Raw genomic sequence first — 21,297 nt, 5'->3', positions numbered from 1 at the left:
ACATAGACATGTCTGGAAGTGTCCCATTAATTGCAGATACCACTGAGTAAACTCTGCATAGCACGTCTATCATTTGTAAGTGTCATAATATTTACAAATGTAGCATAGCTCATTCAAAGGCGTTCTGTCTAGGGATTTAAGCAGCTAATTCCTGAACAAAGTCCACTACAAAATACTTGGAAATCCAAGAGTGAAGAAAGCCAGAATCTGGCTAACATTCAGACATCAAGCAATTGTAAGTTAAGTTGTAGAAAACTCAAACTAAATCATCTATCACCTCTTAAAAATGCTTTAAATAGATTAGAGGTCTAGCAGCATGAAGTCTGAGCATTCCTCGACGGTTTTCTGGAGTGTGGGCTACTGGTATGTTAGTGGAGGGGCATGGCAACATGGCAAAAAGAGAACTAACAATAGACTTGGGTGATATTCATCACGGGAGGTGCCTACAGAAGGATGCAGGCCATGTACATTGGTTGGTGAAATTTCATGCAGTGTCTCGGTTGAAATCAAATCCTTGATAATTGCCTGTCATCCTCAATGACCTACCCTGATCTTGAGAGGTGCGGCACGGGAGATTATAAGAAGATTATGGAAATAAGCAGATTGTAAATGTGGTGCGGGGATGACGGCATGGATTATACCGGACAAGTGATAAGGAATTCCACAGACTGGAGAGAAGTGATCCTTTATATAACTTTTTGCAGTTCATCCACTGGCAAACTACCATTCCTTTTACAGGACTACCAGGATTTCCATCTTTAACCGTGTGGAAAGATGGTTGCTGCTACCTGTTAATTGCATTTGTGTTGTGCTCTATATCATGATTTCTTTTTCTTGTATAGAAATGTTCTCCTGTTTCATCTTAATTTAAAATCCCACTGCTGCAATAGGCATCTGGTGTGATCAAACCACAAATGTAAAAGTGGAGAAAAAAGTAAGATGGTTAGATGTCTTCTTTCTTAAGGGTTGCTCTGGAAAACCATGTATTAGAGCATAGTGAAACCGAATAACGCAGGCAAGATTTTGCTAAGCTAATGTAATTTGTGCACCAGAAGAGCATGAAAACCTGGCCAGATCATGAATTTACTGTGCCAATTCATGAAGATGGGTTTTGTCTGTCGAATGGTAACATTTACCCAATCTGAAATTCTTTCCAGTAGTGAAATTATTGATGCATCTTAGGATCATCAGACCCATCAATGTCGCTTACAATACATTGCCACAGAAAGGAAAACTATATGATGTGCTCTTTTTAAAGAGCTCTGAATGTTTGCCTTTCCCTTCCAGAACAAGAGTTCTCGAAGAACATGGTGAAAGCAGCAGAGACCGCCAAGTCCATTGTCGCTCAACAGGTCAGGGGTCAAAGTGATTTCATTGCTCAATGCATGGATTGATCTGTTGAATTACCTCTTTGTAGCATAAGTGTCTCGCCAGGACTGCAATCAAGAAGCATAGTCTTGGTGGAAGCTTGTCAGTGTGTGTGTGAAGGGTGATATTCAGAAATCGGAGAATTTAATTTCAAATCACGTTTCGATGCCCTGCCCATGCTAGTCTTCATTCCAGACAATCTTGCTGCTTCACTGGAACCTTCCCAAAAGTCTTCATTTTTGCAAAAGTTGGAGACTCTTCCAATATGTTTTAATAGCTGGGAACAAGTGAAAATGAATCACATTTGTCCCCACATCAAGCTTCAAGCACCTGACTAAGAGCTTTGCTGAGACCCAAACACCTGCTATGGGGGTCTCGAGGATTAGAATGCTCTCCTTGTAGAAATAAGACAAGGAAAGCCCTCTCTCCAACTTCATCATTTATCAAAATTCCATCTGTTCAAAGTTAGTTTTTAATTAATAGGTTTGGTACTTTATTTGTGAAAGGCTCTGTGATAGATGTGTGAGGGGTATGATGTCATATAATTAGTTCTCTTTCTCTATAGGATCTGATGCCCCTGCAGTACATCTACACCATGGCCATAGAACATGACATCAGCTGTGGGGCCAAGATGAAACATTTCACAGAAACTATACAGCATCGTTGCTGCCAGGTATGGACACATAACCGTGGCTTTAAAGCTGAAGGGCTCGCACAGAGGAGCTGCAGCATGGAGCAGTGGTTAGGTCTCTGGACTCTAGACCAGAAGGTTGTGGGTTCAAATTCTGGGTGAAGTGCTGTAGGAAGTTATTACCCTTAAATTGCTCAATTGTGGGGAAAATGAGTCCACAGGTTATTGCTCCAATATTTTCGGTTGGCTTACCTTGTAAAATAAATGAAAGGAGACAATCCCAATGCTATTAAATAGAGCAAGTGTGTATGCAGCCATTCTTATGAAACTCTTAATGATGGGTTTAATTGGTCCAATTAGAAAGGTGCTGCTGCTATAAAGAGACCTAAAACACCTGAAAAAAAACAAACCTAAATTTAGTATAGTTTACACAACCCAATGTGATAGACTCGTACTCAGCCCACAGTGGTTTAAATCTTCCTGGGAGTTTTCCAGGTGATGGAAGACTTTCCACATGTACTTGCCTCTTTGGCTTTGATTAGGTACTGATTAATTATTGATGGTCTTACCTTTTCCAGGCTCTGGCTTCTAAGAGGAATGAAATTGACAAGTGGCGCCGAGAGTTCAAGGATCAGTGGACTCGGGAGCAGAGGAGAATGGTGGGACCCTTTAACAGTCTCTCCCCACCCCTATTCCCATCACCACCAGCGCATTTTCATGTCTATGTGTCTGACTACCTCAGTTATCTGTCAGTTTCTCATGCTTATCTGCCTAACGTGTTTCATATTTGTCACTCTTAGCTGTCCGCATGGCATATCTGAGCTTCTAGGGGAAAATCATGTGGAAGTAGTGTTGGAGGACCAGTAGGTGGCGCTCTTTCTTCTATGCCATACATTCCAAATCAAGGCCTCTGTCTAGTGACGAGGGGAACTGTTCTATCGGGTGTTGTCCAACACATGAGAATATAAACCAAGGTCCTATTTATGGTCATTAGAGATTCTGTGACATTACTCACAAGGGTAGGGATTTTAGCCCTAGAATCCTGGCTAAATTTCACAGGATTTATTAGTAATTTGTGAATGGGATGACTATTTTATGCACGTTTTTGGCCCTTGTAAGCATCTCAGATTGATTTTTGAGAGCCAACAGTTAGACACTGAAGAGCATGGAGTTGATCACCTGGGGCGGAGCACGCTACTGGCTGTTCTATACCAGCCTGACGCACAAAACTAAGCAGCATGAAGGAACAGAACACTGAACAAGAGAATTGGATCATAGAAACAGCTCGTTCCTGAGTAGTAGGTGGATTGTAACGTACTATTTGACGAGCATTCATGTAGAAAAATACAAATTGTTACATGCTCAACTTAAAAGCACCAGGTCACACCAATCCTGGGAAACAAGGGTAATGTGGCACAATGCTGTGGTAACAAGAAGCAGACATGGGTTGGAGCATCGGCACTGTGGCTAAGGTTCTGCGCCTGTGGCTGGAAGGTTGCTGGTTCAACTCCCGCGGCCGGCAGAGGAATCCTACTCTGTTGGGCCCCTGAGTAAGGCCCTTAACCCCAGCTGCTCCAGGGGTGCCGTATAAATGGCTGACCCTGTGCTCTGACCCCAGGCTTCTCTCTTCCCATCTCTGTGCCTGTGTGTATCACAGAGAGCAAGCTGGGGTATGCGAAAAGACAAATTCGTAATGCAAGAAATTGTATATGGCTAATAAAGTGATCTTATATTGCCTCACATCGTGTCGCTTCCAAGTGAATTCCGTGCAGCCCATCTCTAACATCCTGGGTTTGCCTCCCCCCGGCAGAGCGAGGCGATTGCGGCTCTGAAGAAATCCCGTCAGCAGTACATCCAGCGCTGCGAGGAGCTGGAAAAGGCGCAGGCTCTGAGCGCGCGAGCAGAGGAGGAGAACAGCAACGCCACTGGGGCTGGCGCCAGTGGCAGTAAGATTGTTGAGAAGCGGAGGCGATCCCGAGACGAGGCACAGATCAAGGTCAGAGTTCGCTGTGCACAAATGCTATGCTTGATGCACAAACTGGGTTCCTGTATTTCTTTGCACGGCCGGAGAATTGAATCCAGCTTTTATTGACTAGTTACAGATGGAACATTCATCTGATGGGGTATACTGTGTATGGGAGGCAAATTGATATTGAATGAGCATCTGAAAACTATTGTTGTTGGCCCAATTGCACTAGGAATGCAGGATAGAAAAAATGACAGTAAATTTTTAAACCTTTTTTTACAAAAAAAATATTTAAATTATGTTTAAGAAGCAAAACAAATATTTTTCCTTTTACTTTTGAAGAGTATATGAACATCCAAAAATGAGACTTCTTTAAATTTCTTATAATCAAAAGCCATCTATGGTCAATTGCTAAAATAAACTTGAATTTCTTGCCAAATCATTTAAAATGGATTTTCTCAAATGGATATTCAAAACATCCTTGTATTATCTGGCAAAACTTGATGGAATCAACGTTGCTTTGTGAATTTAAATAATTACTTACGAGATGATCACTTTTAAAAACCACTTATGCAATTCAAGGTCACGGCGGAGCCAGAGCCTATCCCAGAAAGCACAGGGCACAAGGATACTCCCTGGACATGATGCCAGTCTGTCATAGAGGACACACAGACACACACTTGCACACCATTTTCTGGGAAATGTAAGGGCTATTTTTCCCAGAAGTCAGTCAACTTAACCAGTAAATCTGGAAACTGGAGCAGTCTTTCTGACAAAAACACAGTCAAACTCGAGGAAAACATGCAAACTCCACACAGATAGCACATCAGGGATTGAACCCAGGGCCCCAGCACAGAGATGCAATGCTGACCCCTGCACCACCGTGCCACCCCCTATCACAGGATGATGTCTTCTCACATTAGGTGCAGGATGCTGAGATTATGTACAGAAGCTGTGTGAATGATGCCACCCAGCGCCAGCTGGAACTGGATAAGACCAAGGAGAGGATCATTGTGCATACCCGCAAGCTCATCTGCCAGGGGGACTCTGTACTGAAAGAGGTGAGTGTGTGGACATGAACGCTGACCACCTACTGGGAAGCTGTCCAGTCCCGCTGTTGAAGCTAGTACCCTTTTAGTGAAGTACAGTGGCTCCAGCAAAGGGGTAGTCAAATTCGGTACTTCCACACCGGACTGTGAACCTTCTAATTAAAGAATTGCTGAATTCATCCGTAATTGCTTAATTGACTCAGCTACTGAAGACCACTTTGATCATTAAGCATGAGTTGGCGCAGTGACCTTGCTGTGGGCTGGAATGGAGGTGCCAAGCTTGATGACCACACCACCACTCTTTTTCCAGCCCATACAGGTGCACAGAAATGCACAATACATGCAACTACCATTCATTCATGCAACAGCTAGATGGGATCCTGGGGTTAATTAGCTGCTACAAACAAAATGGGCCAGATGGACCAAATTCCACCTCTTACTGGTAAATGTTATGAGAAATACCCGGTCTTCACATTGTGGATTATACTGTGCTGTTCTCAAACTTCATTGGTCCATCCTCATACCCTTGACCATTATATAAAGTTGCTTGTCCTCTGTCAGGGGTCTGTAGCCCTGGACCTGGAGAGTGTTTGAGTTTTATTCAACCTGAGCTCTGCATGACATAATGGGATCAATCTGTTGCTTGATTTGGAGAAGTTAAGCTTTGCAGACTCCTGCTCATCGACAATGTAAGATTTACACCTGCAGGACTGTGGTGTGGATTCAGGTTCAGTGAACAACAGCAGTGTTGTTTTATACAGCCATGTTTTGTGTACAGTGCACTTCCAATCATGCAAGTCATAGTCAACAGCAGTGGTGTTCTTGCTGAGCTGATCTAGTGCCCTCTGGTGTGAACTGCCAGTACTCCCCATGGATGTATTTGTACAGTATGTTACATTTCATAATAATTCCTTTCACTTATATATCGCTTTTCTGGACACTCCACTCCAAGGGCTTTACAGGTAATGGGGACTCTCCCTTACTACCACCAATGTGCAGCCCCACCTGGATGATGTGACCACAGCCATAGTGTGCCAGTATGCTCACCACACACCAGCTATCAGTGGGGAGGAGAACAAAGTGATGAAGCCAATTCAGAGGGGATTATTGATTGGCCATGATTGGTAAAGGCCAGGGAGAAATTTGGCCAGGACGCTGGGGTAACACCCCAACTCTTTTGGAAATCACCCTGGGATTTTTAATGACTGCTGAGTGACCACAGAGTGGTCATTAACCTTGGTTTTTAACCTTGCCTCCAAAGGACGGCACCTTTTTTTTACAGTATAGTTTCCCCATCGCTATCCTGGGGCATAAGGACCCACACAGACTGCAGGGTGAGTGCCCCCTGCAGGCCCCTCTAATCTCTTCCAGCAGCAACTTAGATTTTCCCCAGGAGATCTCCCATCCAGGTACTGACCAGGCTCACACCTGCTGAGCTTCAGTGGGCTGCCAGTTGTGAGTTGCTGGGTAATATGGCTGCTTGGTCTCTAGTGCACAGTTCTCACAATACAGTTTTTCAAGCTGTAAGAGTAACCTTGCAAGCGCCCTTAGTTTCTTGACACTAGATCAACATCAGTTACTAGATCTAGTTTCTCATATTTAGCTCATACTCTCTAGAATTAATTCCTTTGCCTGTGTTGCACCCATTCACTTTCTTATAGGAGCCAAAGGGCTGTAACGTGATGTAGGTTTTCAATGCTTTCAGACTTCCAGGCTTCAGCTGACGTTAAATGTAAATAGATCAAGGGGTTTAGTTTCAAGCAGCAGGTTTGCTTTCAGTGCTTAACTTCAGCATAGGATGTGACGCATTAAACACAACGGGTCTTATATGCACTCAACTATGAAGATCTCCCCCCAGTCTAGCCTCAGTGGAACCCATCTGTTATAGATTGCTCAGACAATGTCTTTGTTCCTCCCTCCCTTCATCTCTCTGAATCCAGAACACCATCAACATGTTCTACTATCAGAGGCAGATGACCGAACCTCTTCCCCAGGGCTACCACAACCTGGATCTGACCTGCCGTCCCTTTGAGCCTGGGGAGTCCTACATGCGCTACATCTTCAAGAGGCGCCGCAGGGAACAGGTTCAGAAGACCTTCGCCTTCCAGGAGTTCAACGAGTCGAGCAAGAGGTGGGACGGAAGAGCACGGCTTCACTCCAGCACTGGCCATCGGCTAATCGTTGGCTCCTTAAGGGCCTTGTCTTGATAAAACGAAGCTGCTGTCATAACACCTGACTAAAATCACCATCTGCGTTTTCCAGACTATAATCCTCAGAAAATATTCTATTTATCTACAGAAATTGAATAACTTAGTATGAAAAGCAGCAGCAGGAAAGGAAACACTCAAAATGTGTTCAGGTATTGCAGCAAATTGCAGGACATACATGCATTTCTGTGATTCTTAAATTAAATCCCCATCTAGTTTCACAAGGCTTTAATGCAGTGGTTCTTTAGCTGTGCGACACATTCCCCTTGAGGTTGTGAGATGCTCTTTCTGGGGAAGCACGATGTGCCAGATTTGCTTTAGAACATAATATTTGAAAACACGTCAAGATTACTTGAAATTACCTCAATAATTTTTTTAACATGTTGGATAACCAAAGAGGTGCAGGCTGCAGTCAAGAACAACTACTTTTAATGCATTCTCTCAGGTCTCCCTCTAGTGGTCGCAGGAAGACCAATTCTCCCTATCCGATTCCTGAAGAGACCTGCGTCAAACGACCCTCCAGTGCCACTGAAAGCGGTAAGCCCTTACATTATTCTGAGTATCTAGAAGTTTGATCTCGTGAACCGTGCAGAACATGATACAGATAATTGCACAGATGTTGGTGACATGAGGGTATTTCATTCCATGTCTGCTCTTCATTTACCTAAATTATCCCAGAAACCCTGCAGGCACACGTGCCCTACTGGATAAGGATTGCACACACCGCTAGTTTAAAGAGCTGACAATATTTTAGCCTGCTTGACTCTCCAAGATGGGAATTTTGAATATGCGGTAGTTTAACATGGTTTTTAAATTTTGATATGAATAAATACCTCGAGGCGTTGAGATTTAATTGAGCAAATTAGATGTTTTCGGAAAACGGGAGTGTTCAGTTATATTCCCCCTGTTTTTCTGTTTCTTTTGTACAGGTCAAAAGGTTTTGTTTATAACTACACGGTTCACGGATGTACACAATAAAGAGAAGCTTTACTTTTATGATTCATACAGAACAAATTGGCAGAAGGACAGTTAGCACTCTAAAAGAAGCTTTCCAACAAAGCAATTAGCAGAAGTCAAAGCTGGCTGAAACAAAAACCATTATGTTCAAAAGCTAAGCATGTAATTAATTTAGCTGTTTACTGAACAGCATACAGCCTACTGTATATATACTTTTGGGAAGTGAAGTATAGTGGCTCTAGCAAAGGGGTAGTCAAACTCTGTACTGCCACTCAGGACTGTGAACCTTCTAATTAAAGAATGACTGAATTTATCCTTAATTGCTTAATTGACTTGGCTACCGAAGACCACTTTGATCATTAAGCATGAGTTGGCGCAGTGACCTTGCTGTGGGCTGGATTGGAGGTGCCAAGCTTGATGACTGCACCACCACTCTTTTTCCAGCCCATACAGGTGCACAGAGACGCACCATACAAGCAGCTACCAGCCTAGTGCATGTGGTTAATTCAAGCCGAACCAAGTGGGCTCCCATATCAGTTCGGTGTGCCTGACTGTGGGGGGGTTTTACTGGGCTCCTCCTTTTCCTCCTGCAAAAAACCAGTAGAATGTCGGATTGCTTTTTATTGTCCCTTTCAGAGGAGCAGGGGCCTGATGTCTCATCAGATGGTCCTAATACAGCCAGTGCTGGTCAGGAATCCTGAGGGGAACTAACCAAATGAACTTAAAGGGCCCAATGGCCCTCTGTACATTCGAACCCTTGTTTGTGGCCTTTCTTTCTGAACCTTTCAGGCCCATTTGTGTCAAATTGGTTGGCTTGATTTCCTACAACTGCAGAGCTGATTAACCAGTTCCTTTAGCTTTCACAGTGATAGGACCTGAGGTTCCGATCACATGTTCCTGCACAGGCATGGTTGTGAAGTGTTAAAACAAGACAGCACTTCAACAAGGGCTGAAGTTGAGATCTGTGGTTTTCGGCTTTCAGTGAGCAGAACGTCCTCTACTTTGGTGTACTGTGGTACATTTAAACCTTTAACTGCTGGTGTTTTTATTTCCTTTCTTGCCTCTCTGAAGGAGACTTGTTTTATGCTTTTCAGCTGCACGTAATTCTGGATGTACAAAGACTGGGATTAGTGACACTGAGAGCACTGGAGGAAGCCTGGAATCCCCACAGTCAAGCCCAGGTGAGGTTCTAATGTGCAGATACACGGTGCTTTCAAACAACTGTATCATGTGGACTGTGCACTCCAGAGCTATTATGAGACATCCAATTGGAACCACATGATACATTACCATGGTTTCCAAGGGTTTAAAATTGTACAGAATACTGTCAAGAGTGCACACGGTCCTATTTGTATATGTGCCACTTGTCCATATTGCAGAAGCCTCATTATATTATATGAATAGACCAGCTAACTTTTAAAGCCCTTAAAGTGGGGGGGGGGGGGCACTCTTCTTGGTCTAACCAGCTCTTGGATGGAAAATCCTTAAACTGAGCTTCAATAGCATGATTAATGGGTTCTGTGTATCATTCAGCTCATCAAATGCTGCAGTGCAACCATGGTGTTCACCTTCTTGTACTAAATGCTGCTGTGTTGGCCATCCTTTAAGTTGGTCAAACTTAAATTTAAATCCGCATTAGGGCTATTCCTGCAGAAGTACCGCTGAACAATGTACAGTGTGAAACGCACATTGTTCCTAAATCTTGAGTTCCCTTTTCAGTCTTTTCAGTCTTCTTACCCCTTCTTACCCCTTCTTACCCCTTTTCAGTCAACATTTTCCATTGTTTTTATTCAAAGTACCAAATTATTCCATTCTTTGATCTGTTAAACATTTTGCATGGGCTGTATTTATCCATAGCTCTTTTGCTGTTGAAGGTATGAGGTGTTAGTGTGTTTTTAAGAGCTGTGCTCAACCAGCATGCCATGTCCCATTTCAGCAGCAGCTGGGGAAAATTCAACTTTTGGCAATAGGAACTGAGCGAGGATTGAATGTGGCCTTATTCACATCTCCCTCCAAGTAATTAATCTCTTTAACAGCTCACCCAAACCGGAAACTTCTAAAAGCGCCCTCTAGTGGTACAGTGTCCTCCGAGGACCTGGAGGATAAGGAGGCGGGACAACTCTATGAAGGCAAGTGTCACACCTGCACAAACACATACGGTTTGCCCTGTGGTCGTATTGTAAAATAGAAACTTCAGCCAAATAGATTGGTGAGTCAGTAACAAATAACTCAGAGATCAGTTTTCTGCAATTTCCTTCACAGGATAAAAGTAAAAAGTAGATACAATAAAGTATCTATTTATCTAATTCTGTCCATTATCCACAAAGATAAACCCTTTACATAAGATTACATGCAGCAGGTTGGCACAGTAGTTTACATTGCTGCCTCACAGTGTTTGGGCCCTGAGATCAATTCCAGACCTGGGGGGTGCTATGAGTCTGTATGTTCTCCCCATGTTCACCTGGGTTTCTTCCCACAATCCAAAGACATACTGGTATGTTAATTGGCTCTGGGTGAGTGTGTGTTCTTTGTGTCTGTGTGCCCTGTGACGGACTGGTATCCCATCCAGGGTGTATCTGCAATTCCAAGACAAGGGTTTTTCGCATAGCATCATCACAGAGCACTTTGCCTTATCAATCCCTTTGAATAGTAGTTTTAAAGATCATGTAAATCCCTACTCCCAAAATCTGGCTGACTAATTTAAATCCTTCAGTCTATCAGTAAACGGCACATGTGGTACTCACTAATTTTCACTAGCTTATGACTGAGATATGCCAACAGTAATCCTTTTAACTGAAAAGCAATAATAATTATTGCAATAATGACACCTACAACTTTTAAAAAAATTATGATTAACAGTGAGTGTGTGTGTGTCCTGTGCTGGACTGGAGTCCTGTCCAGGGTGTACCCTGCCTTGCACCTGTTGCCTGACAGGACAGAATCTGGCTCCCCCATGACCCTGAATTGAAAGAAGCAGTTAGAAATTGGGTGGATAAAAGAAGGCACTAGAATTCCCGGTTTAAGAGGAAGGTGATGATGGGCGTATCCATCTCGTTCTCTCAGATGCCAGCGAGTCGTCGTCCGAAAACACGGGGACACTAGGGAGCATCTGCAAGATCCGCACTCAGTCCCGAGCTGCACAGACTCACCGGCTCCGCAAGATGAAGGGAAAGATGGCGAAGTGCCGGCAGTGCGACAACTTCATCCTGGTCAACGGGATTGAGTGTGAGGAGGTAAAGGGAAAACCAGAACTGGCAACGCCAAAGACGAGCGAGCCAGCTCTTCGCTGACAGTGCCTTTGAGCAGCCCCCTCAAGTCTTATACCGTGTATAAGACTTGAATTTTGGAGAGCAACCATTGGTCAGATTTCCTTTTTTAAAACCAGCTTTGTACGTTTTTGCCTTTGTGTTTTTGTTTTGCTTAAATAAAATGTTGGAAACTGCATATGGAGTATAGCTTATTCGTCTCATCTGATCTCTCCAGATGCATTGATGTTATTAATACCACTTTCTTTTAAGCTGCATGCAATTTAAGCCTTTTCTCGGTTGGTATCCCGAGATATCAACGTTTTTTTTATATAACACCTTTTTTTCTTAGAAAGAAAATTGGTCATGCACTCTAGCACAGCTGGCTTTCCAGAATGACTCGAGCATTCGGGACAGTATTGCTGTAAAACACTGACATTTTCCCATGTGTTTTGGGGATCTGAAGTGTTACATCACTAAGCTTGTTAGTGTTAAACACAGTGGCAGGGCAATGCTTAATAAGAATGAGAGTGAGCTTCATGGTAACTATCTTGTTGTCCTGCAGTGCAATCTGGTCCTCCACAGGAAGTGCCTGGACTCGTGCCAGCAGGAATGTGACCAGAGGCAGGGTTTTGTGTTTGGTTTGGACTTCTCCCTGGTACCCAGGGACTTTCCAGAGGAGGTGCCCTTTGTGGTGCGTCGCTGCACATCTGAGATTGAGAGCCGGGCCCTGGCCGTACAGGTAGGCATTACGGGTCTCTGCAGATGAATGGCCTCCTTTTTGCCAATAATAACAATTACTTGCACTTATAGTGCTTTTCTGGACACTCCACTCAGAGCGTTTTACAGGTAATGGGGACTCCCCTCCACCCCCACCACCAATGTGTAGCCACACCTGGATGGTGCGACTGCAGCCATAGTGCACCAGTACGGTCACCAAACATTAGCTATCAGTGGGGAGCAGAACAGAGTGATGAAGCCAGTTCACAGATGGGGATTATTAGGAGGCCATGACTGGTAAAGGCCAGGGGGATATCTGGCCAGGATGCCAGGGTAACACCCCTACTCTTTTTTAGAAACACCCGGGGATTTTTAATCACCACAGAGAGTCTGAACCACCTTTTTACAACAAAGTGTCCCTGTCCCTGTCACTCTACTGGGTGACTCACACGGACCGCAGGGTGAGCACCCCCTAATACACCTCTAATACAACTTCCACCTACAACCATAGCTTTCCCAGGAGGTCTCCCATCCAGGTACTGACCAGGCTCACACCTCCAGAACTTCAGTGGGCTGCCAATTGTGAGTTGCAGGTTTATATGGCTGCTGGCATTATGCGTTCGCATCTCTTTCAGGGCGTCTATCGCGTCAGTGGCTCCAAGCCGCGCATTCAGAAGCTGTGCCAGGCCTTCGAGATACAGCGGGATCAAGTGGACCTGTCGGAGCACTCGCCCCATGACATCACTTCCGTGCTCAAGCACTTCTTCAAAGAGGTGGGGGCTGCTGATTTCAGTAACTCCAGTTCAGGTTCGACTGACATATTAGTTGCATGGCAGTACCAAGGTTACCTTCCCCTGCTACATGAGATGCTGTTGGCAAACAGTCTGTTGAATGAGTTGTTTAAGATGGGTGGGTTTTTTTCACATTTCATTGAGCATTTCCATCCCATTTTTAGATTACCGTTCTAATTATTGAAATTGTGGCTTTGACAGCTTGCAGCAGTTACAATTACACATGTAATGGGAGTGCCCGAGTGTCTGAAACAGTGAAGGTGGTCATTCAGAGCGCAGAATGAGCCTTAAAATCCAGACTTGGCTAGTCTGATCCTGGTTGAGTTTTATTGGGATTCCCGTAGTGGTGCTGTGCAATTCATAATGTCAGCAGGGTTGGCCTGGGATTAGACATCCAAGCCTCTCTTGGCCTTCTGATAGACGAAACTGGTGACCTAAAGGTTTGCAGTGACATCAGCGAGAGATGTGCCATTCTCCCTATCAGCCCCGACTCTCCTGTTGAGCGCTGTGGAGCTCGCATCCCCTGCCAGTAGTTGCAAGTGGACATTTAAAAAAAGGCACGACTGTACAGTAGGTCTTGTTCTCCCGAGAGGGGAATGGGAATTGCTGGTGTGGTTGAGTTTCAAAAAGTAAAAGAAGTTTTTCCCTATGGAGATGTATACTGTATGTATCGATACAGATTGTAAATTTTTGCTAGTGGCAAAACTAGTGGAAATTTGTCCTGCTTTCAAAATGCAGTGCGTTCTTCACAGGATGCATCCGAATGGTTGTGGACGTACCATAACGGACGAATACATGGAACTAATTTGGGTTTTTGATTTGTGGTGGTTTAGCTGCCTGAGCCTTTGGTGGTCTTTGACCTCTACGATGACTTCATAACTCTGGGAAGGAACATCCAGCGGATGAGCGAGAAAGAGACGACCGCAGAGACTGTTTCAATGGAGGGGGACCTGGTGCAGTGTTTGAAGGACCTTCTGAGCAAACTGCCAGTGTCGCATTACAACACCCTGCACCACCTCATCACCCACCTCTTCAGGTACCACCTAGGCCATACTCTGCTGCTGCTGTGGTGGATTAGCAATGACTACTGGATGTTTTCAAAACTTTGCAAATTTAACACTTACGTCCTTCTCAGCTAACCCTTTTAATTTGTGATAATATTTCCTAACTAAGTTCATCTAACATAATGAAAGAATTAAAATGTCAGCTCCAGTATTAGCTGACCCTATGATTCCTAGATGTCAGTGCTAGAAGGAGCTCATGTACATAGAGAACTGTATTCGTACGGGAAATTCAAGTGTTAAACTCTGAGTTTATAGACTTAAGGGCAGGAGGAGGGCAGAGAAATCCTAAATCTAAGAAAACAATTTGTGGTCTACAGATGATGGATTCGTCTCTCTCCCCTCAGGGTTTCAGAGCAGTTTGAGGTCAACAAGATGTCCCCGGAAAATCTGGGCATCATTTTTGGGCCCACCCTCATGCGCCCCCTTGTGGCGGGGGATGTGTCCATGATCAATCTCTTGGAGACCAGCTACCAGGCCGTGTTAGTGGAGTTCTTCATTACCCACTATGAGCACATCTTTGGGACGGATAACTTGCCACGCTCTTCGCCTGTCTTATCAACGGAGCCAGGAAGTCCCAGGACACATCAGCCACCCCAACAGGCTTCCCCAGTCAGCCAGGAGCGCCCGAGGTCTTTTGAGGTATTGTGGAATTAAACTGGATTACTGGACAAGCACGAGCCAGAACCTAGGAAATCAAAAGACTTAAATCAAAGACATGCAAAGCTAATCCAAAATGATGGCAGACAAAGTCTGAGCATAGCAGACAGTGACCGAGATTACCCAATGGCAGTGCACCAAGTACCACTGGGTGTAGGGTTGGTCAGTCTTTCCAGACAACGTCAGGTCCGATCTAGACCATATCATTAGTCATTTAAGAAATATGCAACACAGTAAAATTCAATTAAGCAACACGGTAGCGCGGAGGTTAGCATTGCTGCCTAACAGCGCTGGGGCTCTATGTTCAGTTCTGGATCTGGGGTGCCATCTGCGTAGAGTTTGTTTGTTCTCTCCATGTTCACTTGGATTTCCTCCAGGTGTTCTGGTTTCCTCAACACAGTCAAAGACTTACTGCTAGGTTAACGGGCTTCTGGGAAAATTGGCCCCGGTGTGAGTGTGTGCCCTCTGAAGGTCTGGCATCCCATCCGGGTGTATCCTGCCTTATGGGATAGGCTCTGGCTGCCCTGCCCTGTGACCTTGAATTGGAAGAAGTATTCAGAAAATGGATGAATGGATAGAATCCCATTGGCCCAATGCAATTGAGTGGGCCTGATGTGATCCATGGAGTTCATACCTTACCACACAACAGTGGCTGTGAACTTTCTGTGATGTCAGTGAGGGCTACAATATGCCTTTCCTGGTATGCTCTAGACACTGCCTTGTCTTTGATGGTAGGTCTTCCCGAGAGCACATCTGTCAAGCAGGTTTTAGTAGGGTAGATGCATTCTCTTTATATCAGGCAGAAGGCAATATCCAGACTGGTTCAATGACTGCTGCCATAAAAAAAAGTTATCTTTCTTTCACCACGGTACAATACCTCAATGGTATATTGTGATTTACTGTTTTGTAGGTGGTAAGAAACCAAAGCGATAAACTGACTCCATACATATCACTGTCTAGTTGTGTGTTTTGGCCAATTCTAAATGAGACGGAGATTAACAGTGTCTGGGCTTCAATAGTTTGATTTTCTTTTACCATAATTTAAAGTTGAAAGGTTATCATCTCCTTTATTATAACCTCTTGACCCATGTCTGTTGTTGAACATTGAGTATTAAATTATGTGTGAAAATATAGTTGGGTGAGATCCATAGAAAAGACAAGGCTATGAAGCCACCCCTTTGTGACAGAATCAGTTTGGAGTTTTATTAATGAACACACAAAGCACTTCCTCCGCCATTCTGCAGTTACGATTTATTTTCTTGCCAGAATAACCGTGCACAAAGCCTAACCTAAAATTAGGACTAATGCATTTGTGGCTTTCAGATTAACATGCCGAGTCTTGCTTTTTGTGCTGAAGTGTGCAGTCAATGCTCTGTGCTTGAGTCCTAATGCTGTGTCCTTTGATTTTATTTTCAGCTTTTCTTAAAAAGCTACATTTTGCTCTGGCTTTTCTCATTAGCAAAGTTTGATAATGTGGGCAAAGTCAAATACATAAGGAAGAGGAGAATGTTAGACACTCTTAAGAACATGGCTTGATTAAACTACGCTGCCTTGAGTTCTTGAGCAGCCAACCATTGAGAGAACTGTAAAATGAATCCAGTTTAGTGTTAATTTGTCCTGAAATATTGCTTTCTACCATACAAAACCTGTTTTATTGATTTTACTTGTTCATTTTGCTTGACTAGCTCTTTACTGTGTATAGTTGTTTCTGGTTAGGTGTGCACTTTAATGTGTTGGATGTTTGGATATGCTGGTGGACATGTGGTTTTTACCGATTAAGTATTAAAGTTCTTAAAGGGGAACTGCAGTCCCAATTTCTCAGTTATTAAATTGCAGTAAAAAAGAAAATTCATTGATGTTATAGAAACATTTTATTAATTTTGAATTAAGCACAAAATCATGAACTTTATACAGTTAAGTTGCCATGTCACAAACTCGCATTCGAGTTCCCACAAACCGCAACATGATGTGGCCCTTCCTGCTCACTAGTCACCGTAATGACTAATGTAATGTGATGTACAAGCAAAGAAGTACAGGTTGTGCAGCAGACATTTAAGAAATAATCCAATGTTAACTCTGCATGCAGTTCACAAGTAAATTGTTTTTATGCCAAGTAATTGTTGGCAAACCCTTATAGAAATCAAGAGATGTATTTATAAGCCTGTTTGTTTACAGTGTAATAGGGCTGCTTCACCTAAACAGACGTTCTGTTGCCTCATTCTAAATCGCTGAATATGGCTCTGCACGTGCCTGGAAATTTAGTCTATTTTGTGATGTAAATTGGAGGTTTAACATGTAACTGTGTACATTTTACTTTTGTTTTGGTTTGAAATGCACTCATCAATGCCGATTCTTTCTAACCCAGAAATATAAAAACAGCATTGCAGTTCCCCTTTAAGGGTTTTTACATGAGCTACAATTTACGCTAATTGGATGCAGTCTGTTGCGATCCTTGTGGTCTTATTGTTGGTTAGCTGGGAGACTCAAGTCACCTTGGTGCACCTGTGATAGAGGCAGAGAATGTGAGACAGTAAGGTAAGAGGAGAATGTAAGCTTATTCTAAGAATGAACTTTAATGAACTGCTTGCAGCGCTCAATGCTTTGAGCATGTGAACATTTAACAGCTAAATAGACTCATACCCCAGTTGTCTTCCAGCATGTTGTGGAGTGCATAGAGTCAAGGCAAGGCTTTGGACTAACTGCTTTGGGGGTTTTGACCCGTTTGGACTCCCATAATAGGCACAGCTGCTTCCAGAGTGGTTGTAAAATGCCGTTCACCCACTATGGAACTTGCATGTGTCATTTGCTTGCATACTAAGAGCTCTGAGTTACAAGATTAACCTGTCTAGGGAATGGCCCTGTGCGTACTCAGAGCCCATGAGCAGCTGGAATCGAATCTCTGCAGACCAGGGAGGCAGCTATACTTATCACTACCACCCTTCCCTAACATTTTAAAACTTTTTATACAAGATATCCAGGAGCTCTCTCACTTGACACAAGCCACAAGGACCACAAAATAGGAGGGACCATTGTCAGTTGACGCTTGGAGGCCTAATAATTCTATGCCAAGCATCGGCCAGACTGTACTGCACACATAAGGGACAAAGGCAGTGGTCTGTGACATTCTGAGAGAGTCAGGGAGAGAAATCAACCTAGAGTTGGCTCTTTACTGTTGCATAGCATACGTGACACTGGCACCCCTCTGTGCCTCTCTCTTGGTCTCTAACAGAACCTTGCAATGAAGAGAGACTCGAGCGAGGGCTATATATCGGACAAGTCTTCGTCCAATGAGGCGGTGGATCAGCTCAGCCCAGAGGCCAATGACAGAGCAGGTAGGCGGGCCAGTGAGGGAGAGGGTACAGTGTGAGGGGAGGGGCCTGGTATCTGCCAGTGAGAGCTTACCGAACAGGCATGCAGCGACTGCTTTCATTTGCCATTAGAACTGAACGTGGGGCCACTTAAAGGCAGTTGCTGCCCCAAACTGAACACCTGCTCATAAATTACTGGCACCGAGTTGAGTCTATATGCCGATGCCGAAGAATTCCATCTGAAGTTCCGAGTTAATGGAGTATCCCCTTGCTAATGAGTGTTGTCTGTTTAGGGTTCCAGATCGAGCTGGTTTTAAAAAAGTAGTTTTCATAGGAAATGACTTGTCTTTTACACACAGTTTAGGACATCTAATGCATCTCTTACAGTTGTTAAAGGCCAAGAGCCCTTTGCTGCACCTGCTTATTTTGTATTTGATCAATTTGCAATGCCTGCTGTTTCTGCCACATGCCAGTTTCAACTGTGCTCGGCTACTGTATGTGGTTCATTATTTGCTTGTTGGCGCTACGTTGTGTTATGAGCACAACCATCTAGGAATTGAGCTGAGCTAGACGTCACTGATGTTAAAATGTTGAAAGCGGGGGACATTGTGAGCGTGTTCTCTACAGCTCCATTTCTCTTTCTGGCATGTGTGTTTGTTTTGTCTTGCTCCTTGGCCTGTGTCCGTACATCTCTGTTGTGTTTCTGAGTTGCTCTCCTCATCCATTCTTCTCCTTAATTCTCCAGCTCCTTTCTTCTCACTCCTTCTCCGTCCTTCTTTTCTCTCTCTCTCCCGCAGCTGTGGACTCACCTGTAAGCGAGGCCGGCGTTCCGGAGGAACAGGCCCAGGAATCGGAGATGGCCACAGGAGCTCAGTCGAGAGGTCACTTCAGTCGGCTTCCCATCAAACACTCCCGGCAGGCCACTCCCATCGCAAAGACCCTGACTGGAGCCCTCCGGGACGGGGGGAATCCAGAGGGTGAGGGGTGTTCCCCTCCTCGGCGAACCGGGCCCGGCAGCGCCGACAGCAGCCGCAGCTCTTCGCCGGAGGCCGGCACGCTGCGGCAAACCCGGCGCAGGCTAGAGATCACCCCGGAAACCGCCCGGCTGCTCCTGAAAGCTGGACGCCACCCAGAGGTGGAGCTCCTCCCCGTCTCCTCGGGCCTGCGTGACCTGCCCGTCCCGGTGCGCAGCCTGGAGGTGGACTCGGGTACCAGCTCCACCAGGCAGCTCTCCCAGGCCGGCTCGGGCCTCAGCCCTGAGGCCAGGCCTGCCGAAGGCCCCGCTGGCAGCCTGGCCAACCTCAACACCAACCAGTCCAATAACAACACTGGCAGCAGGGCCAGGCCCCCCAGCAGGGACAAGTTATCTTTTAAGAGACATCCGGGGGAAGAGCACACAGCCCAGAAGGTTCTCTCTGGACTGAAGCTGCGTCGGAGCGACTCAGAAAAGGGCAGCCAGGTCCGCTTTGTGTGATCTGGTGGTACTTAACCTCCTCCCCCACACCCTAGGCTCCGTTTAAATTATGTGAAGGGTCGTCCTAGACAGGTCTCATGCAGACCAGGCACTAGAGGTGGGCAACGTGTGTTGTGATGAGAACACTTGAAAAACGTGGCCACCTCATTGCCCCCCACCGAAGATAAACTGGAACACCTCCATTTCCTTCCGTTCCTAGCTGGAAGAAACCAATTATTTCCTCCCTTTTCCTAAGGCGGGAATGAACTCCACGTTTTCAAACGCTGGCGATCTCTGGCTTCTTGTAAGGCACGCAGGAAGCCAGCCGGCAGTACGGAGGGAGACTGGTCACCTGGCCCGACCTGGAGAGCTGCAAGTCCTGTGTCCTTCGGCGATTTGAAACCGACGTGGACGATTGGTGTTGGCAAGGAGTCCGTTTCCTTTCCCTGAAGGAACAAGTGCTGCTGCTGAGAGCTGAGGGCCAGCCGTCTGTTCTGGGCCGTCACACTGCCATTTTTGTTCAAGGAGGTGCTGGGACACATGCTTGTGGTCACATTTGGGATATGCTGCACTGTGTTTTGTGTATATATATTTTAAAAAGGTTTTTTAAAAGCAACTGTAAGGTTATGTGCTGTTAAAGGTTAAAGGAAAAAGCACTTATTCCCTCTCATGATGCGAGTTATTAAACTAGATTTTTCCAATACACATCTTGGGTATATGGATTGTTTCATGAGTTGTCTTTGGTATTATCAAGTGTTTTTTTTTTTAGTTACAGCTTTAATCATTTTAATGCTGAACAACCTGTGTGTCTGTATATTTTTAACTCAATCCTTTGGTGAGTTTGTTGTTGCTCTTTAGATTGCGATTGTGGTAAGCTCTATTTATCGTGTCTTTTATTTACTTCCGGATGAACAGCGACACATGAACCAGAGACTACAGGACATTTAAAACTGGACACAGGAAGCACATATTTACCACAAAGAATGGGAGTGTGGGAAGAGACTGTTACTTTTTACTTGCACAGTCCTAAAAATGTAAAACGAGCTAAAATCTAGCTGATATCAAAACGGCATATAAAGGGAAGGCAAATATGTTTACACGCACGGCCGTCAGCGGTGCGCACCGAGACTTGGTACCTCCCAGCGTACCGCGCTCCTGACATGACTTCCTTTCAACTCCCTGCTCCTCTTCAAAAACAACCCATTACAGAAAGGACCAAAATACCTTGGGGGCTGGTAAATTCCAGCAAGTATATGTGCCAGGGTATTGTAACTGGACATTATGCAACAATAGTTACAAATGATAGATCATTCAGACAATTTAGCCTGTTTGGTAGTTAGTAGCTTATTGATCTGAGGATCTAATCCAGCTGTTTCTAGATGGTAGACAGGGTATTGGTTTCTACAACGTGGCTGGGAAGCTTGTGCCACACTCCCACAACATTTTGTGTAAAGAAGTGCCTCCTAGCCTGACTGTAGGATCTCATCCAGCTGTTTCTTGAAAATCAGCTTCAACTGCCAAGTAAAGTTGTCATGCGCACATTTTGTGTTTGATTCAAAGCTGGGTTCGGAAAAACTGTACAGCACGGTACAGTGTTTAATAACATGGTCTGGTTTGTAGATTTCAGTGGGCAATTCCATCTCCAAATATTTTGAAAAGAGATCAAATTAACATTATCATTTTCAGCTGGTATCTGTTGTATAGGGGAATGTGGACTTTCGTATTCACATACAATTTGTGATTTAAATAAAATTGCAGCGTTTTTAAAGGCAATCCAAAACAGGGCGCACATTTATATACCGCGTCGTTACTGCCGATAACCGCTAGATGGCAGTGGCTTCGGCACTTACTGAAAAGAAATCCCTCACGAATGAAAGAGCG

General features: G+C 44.6%; 1 protein-coding gene across 2 annotated transcripts in view; it reads left to right on the top strand.

The window, feature by feature from the left end:
* Positions 1 to 20,121, top strand: part of gmip (GEM interacting protein) — a 52,259-nt gene extending 32,138 nt beyond the window's left edge. For both annotated transcript variants that reach the window (XM_088933166.1, XM_088933167.1), the window contains 16 exons: positions 1,288 to 1,352; positions 1,934 to 2,041; positions 2,578 to 2,658; positions 3,810 to 3,995; positions 4,889 to 5,026; positions 6,955 to 7,145; positions 7,667 to 7,758; positions 9,273 to 9,359; positions 10,215 to 10,307; positions 11,242 to 11,411; positions 11,989 to 12,165; positions 12,779 to 12,916; positions 13,768 to 13,970; positions 14,343 to 14,637; positions 17,885 to 17,987; positions 18,761 to 20,121. In XM_088933166.1, the coding sequence (XP_088789292.1) occupies positions 1,288 to 1,352; positions 1,934 to 2,041; positions 2,578 to 2,658; positions 3,810 to 3,995; positions 4,889 to 5,026; positions 6,955 to 7,145; positions 7,667 to 7,758; positions 9,273 to 9,359; positions 10,215 to 10,307; positions 11,242 to 11,411; positions 11,989 to 12,165; positions 12,779 to 12,916; positions 13,768 to 13,970; positions 14,343 to 14,637; positions 17,885 to 17,987; positions 18,761 to 19,437 (2,804 nt within the window). In that variant the 3' untranslated portion in view covers positions 19,438 to 20,121. The remainder of the gene's footprint in view (positions 1 to 1,287; positions 1,353 to 1,933; positions 2,042 to 2,577; positions 2,659 to 3,809; positions 3,996 to 4,888; positions 5,027 to 6,954; positions 7,146 to 7,666; positions 7,759 to 9,272; positions 9,360 to 10,214; positions 10,308 to 11,241; positions 11,412 to 11,988; positions 12,166 to 12,778; positions 12,917 to 13,767; positions 13,971 to 14,342; positions 14,638 to 17,884; positions 17,988 to 18,760) is intronic.
* The last annotated feature ends 1,176 nt before the right edge of the window (positions 20,122 to 21,297 follow it).

This window comes from Atractosteus spatula, chromosome 14 (genome assembly GCF_055471065.1).
Source record: "Atractosteus spatula isolate fAtrSpa1 chromosome 14, fAtrSpa1.hap1, whole genome shotgun sequence".
In the NCBI taxonomy this organism is placed as follows: Eukaryota; Metazoa; Chordata; class Actinopteri; order Semionotiformes; family Lepisosteidae; genus Atractosteus; species Atractosteus spatula.
Note: the sequence above shows the minus strand (reverse complement) of the source record. Positions and strands in the feature narration are given on the sequence as shown.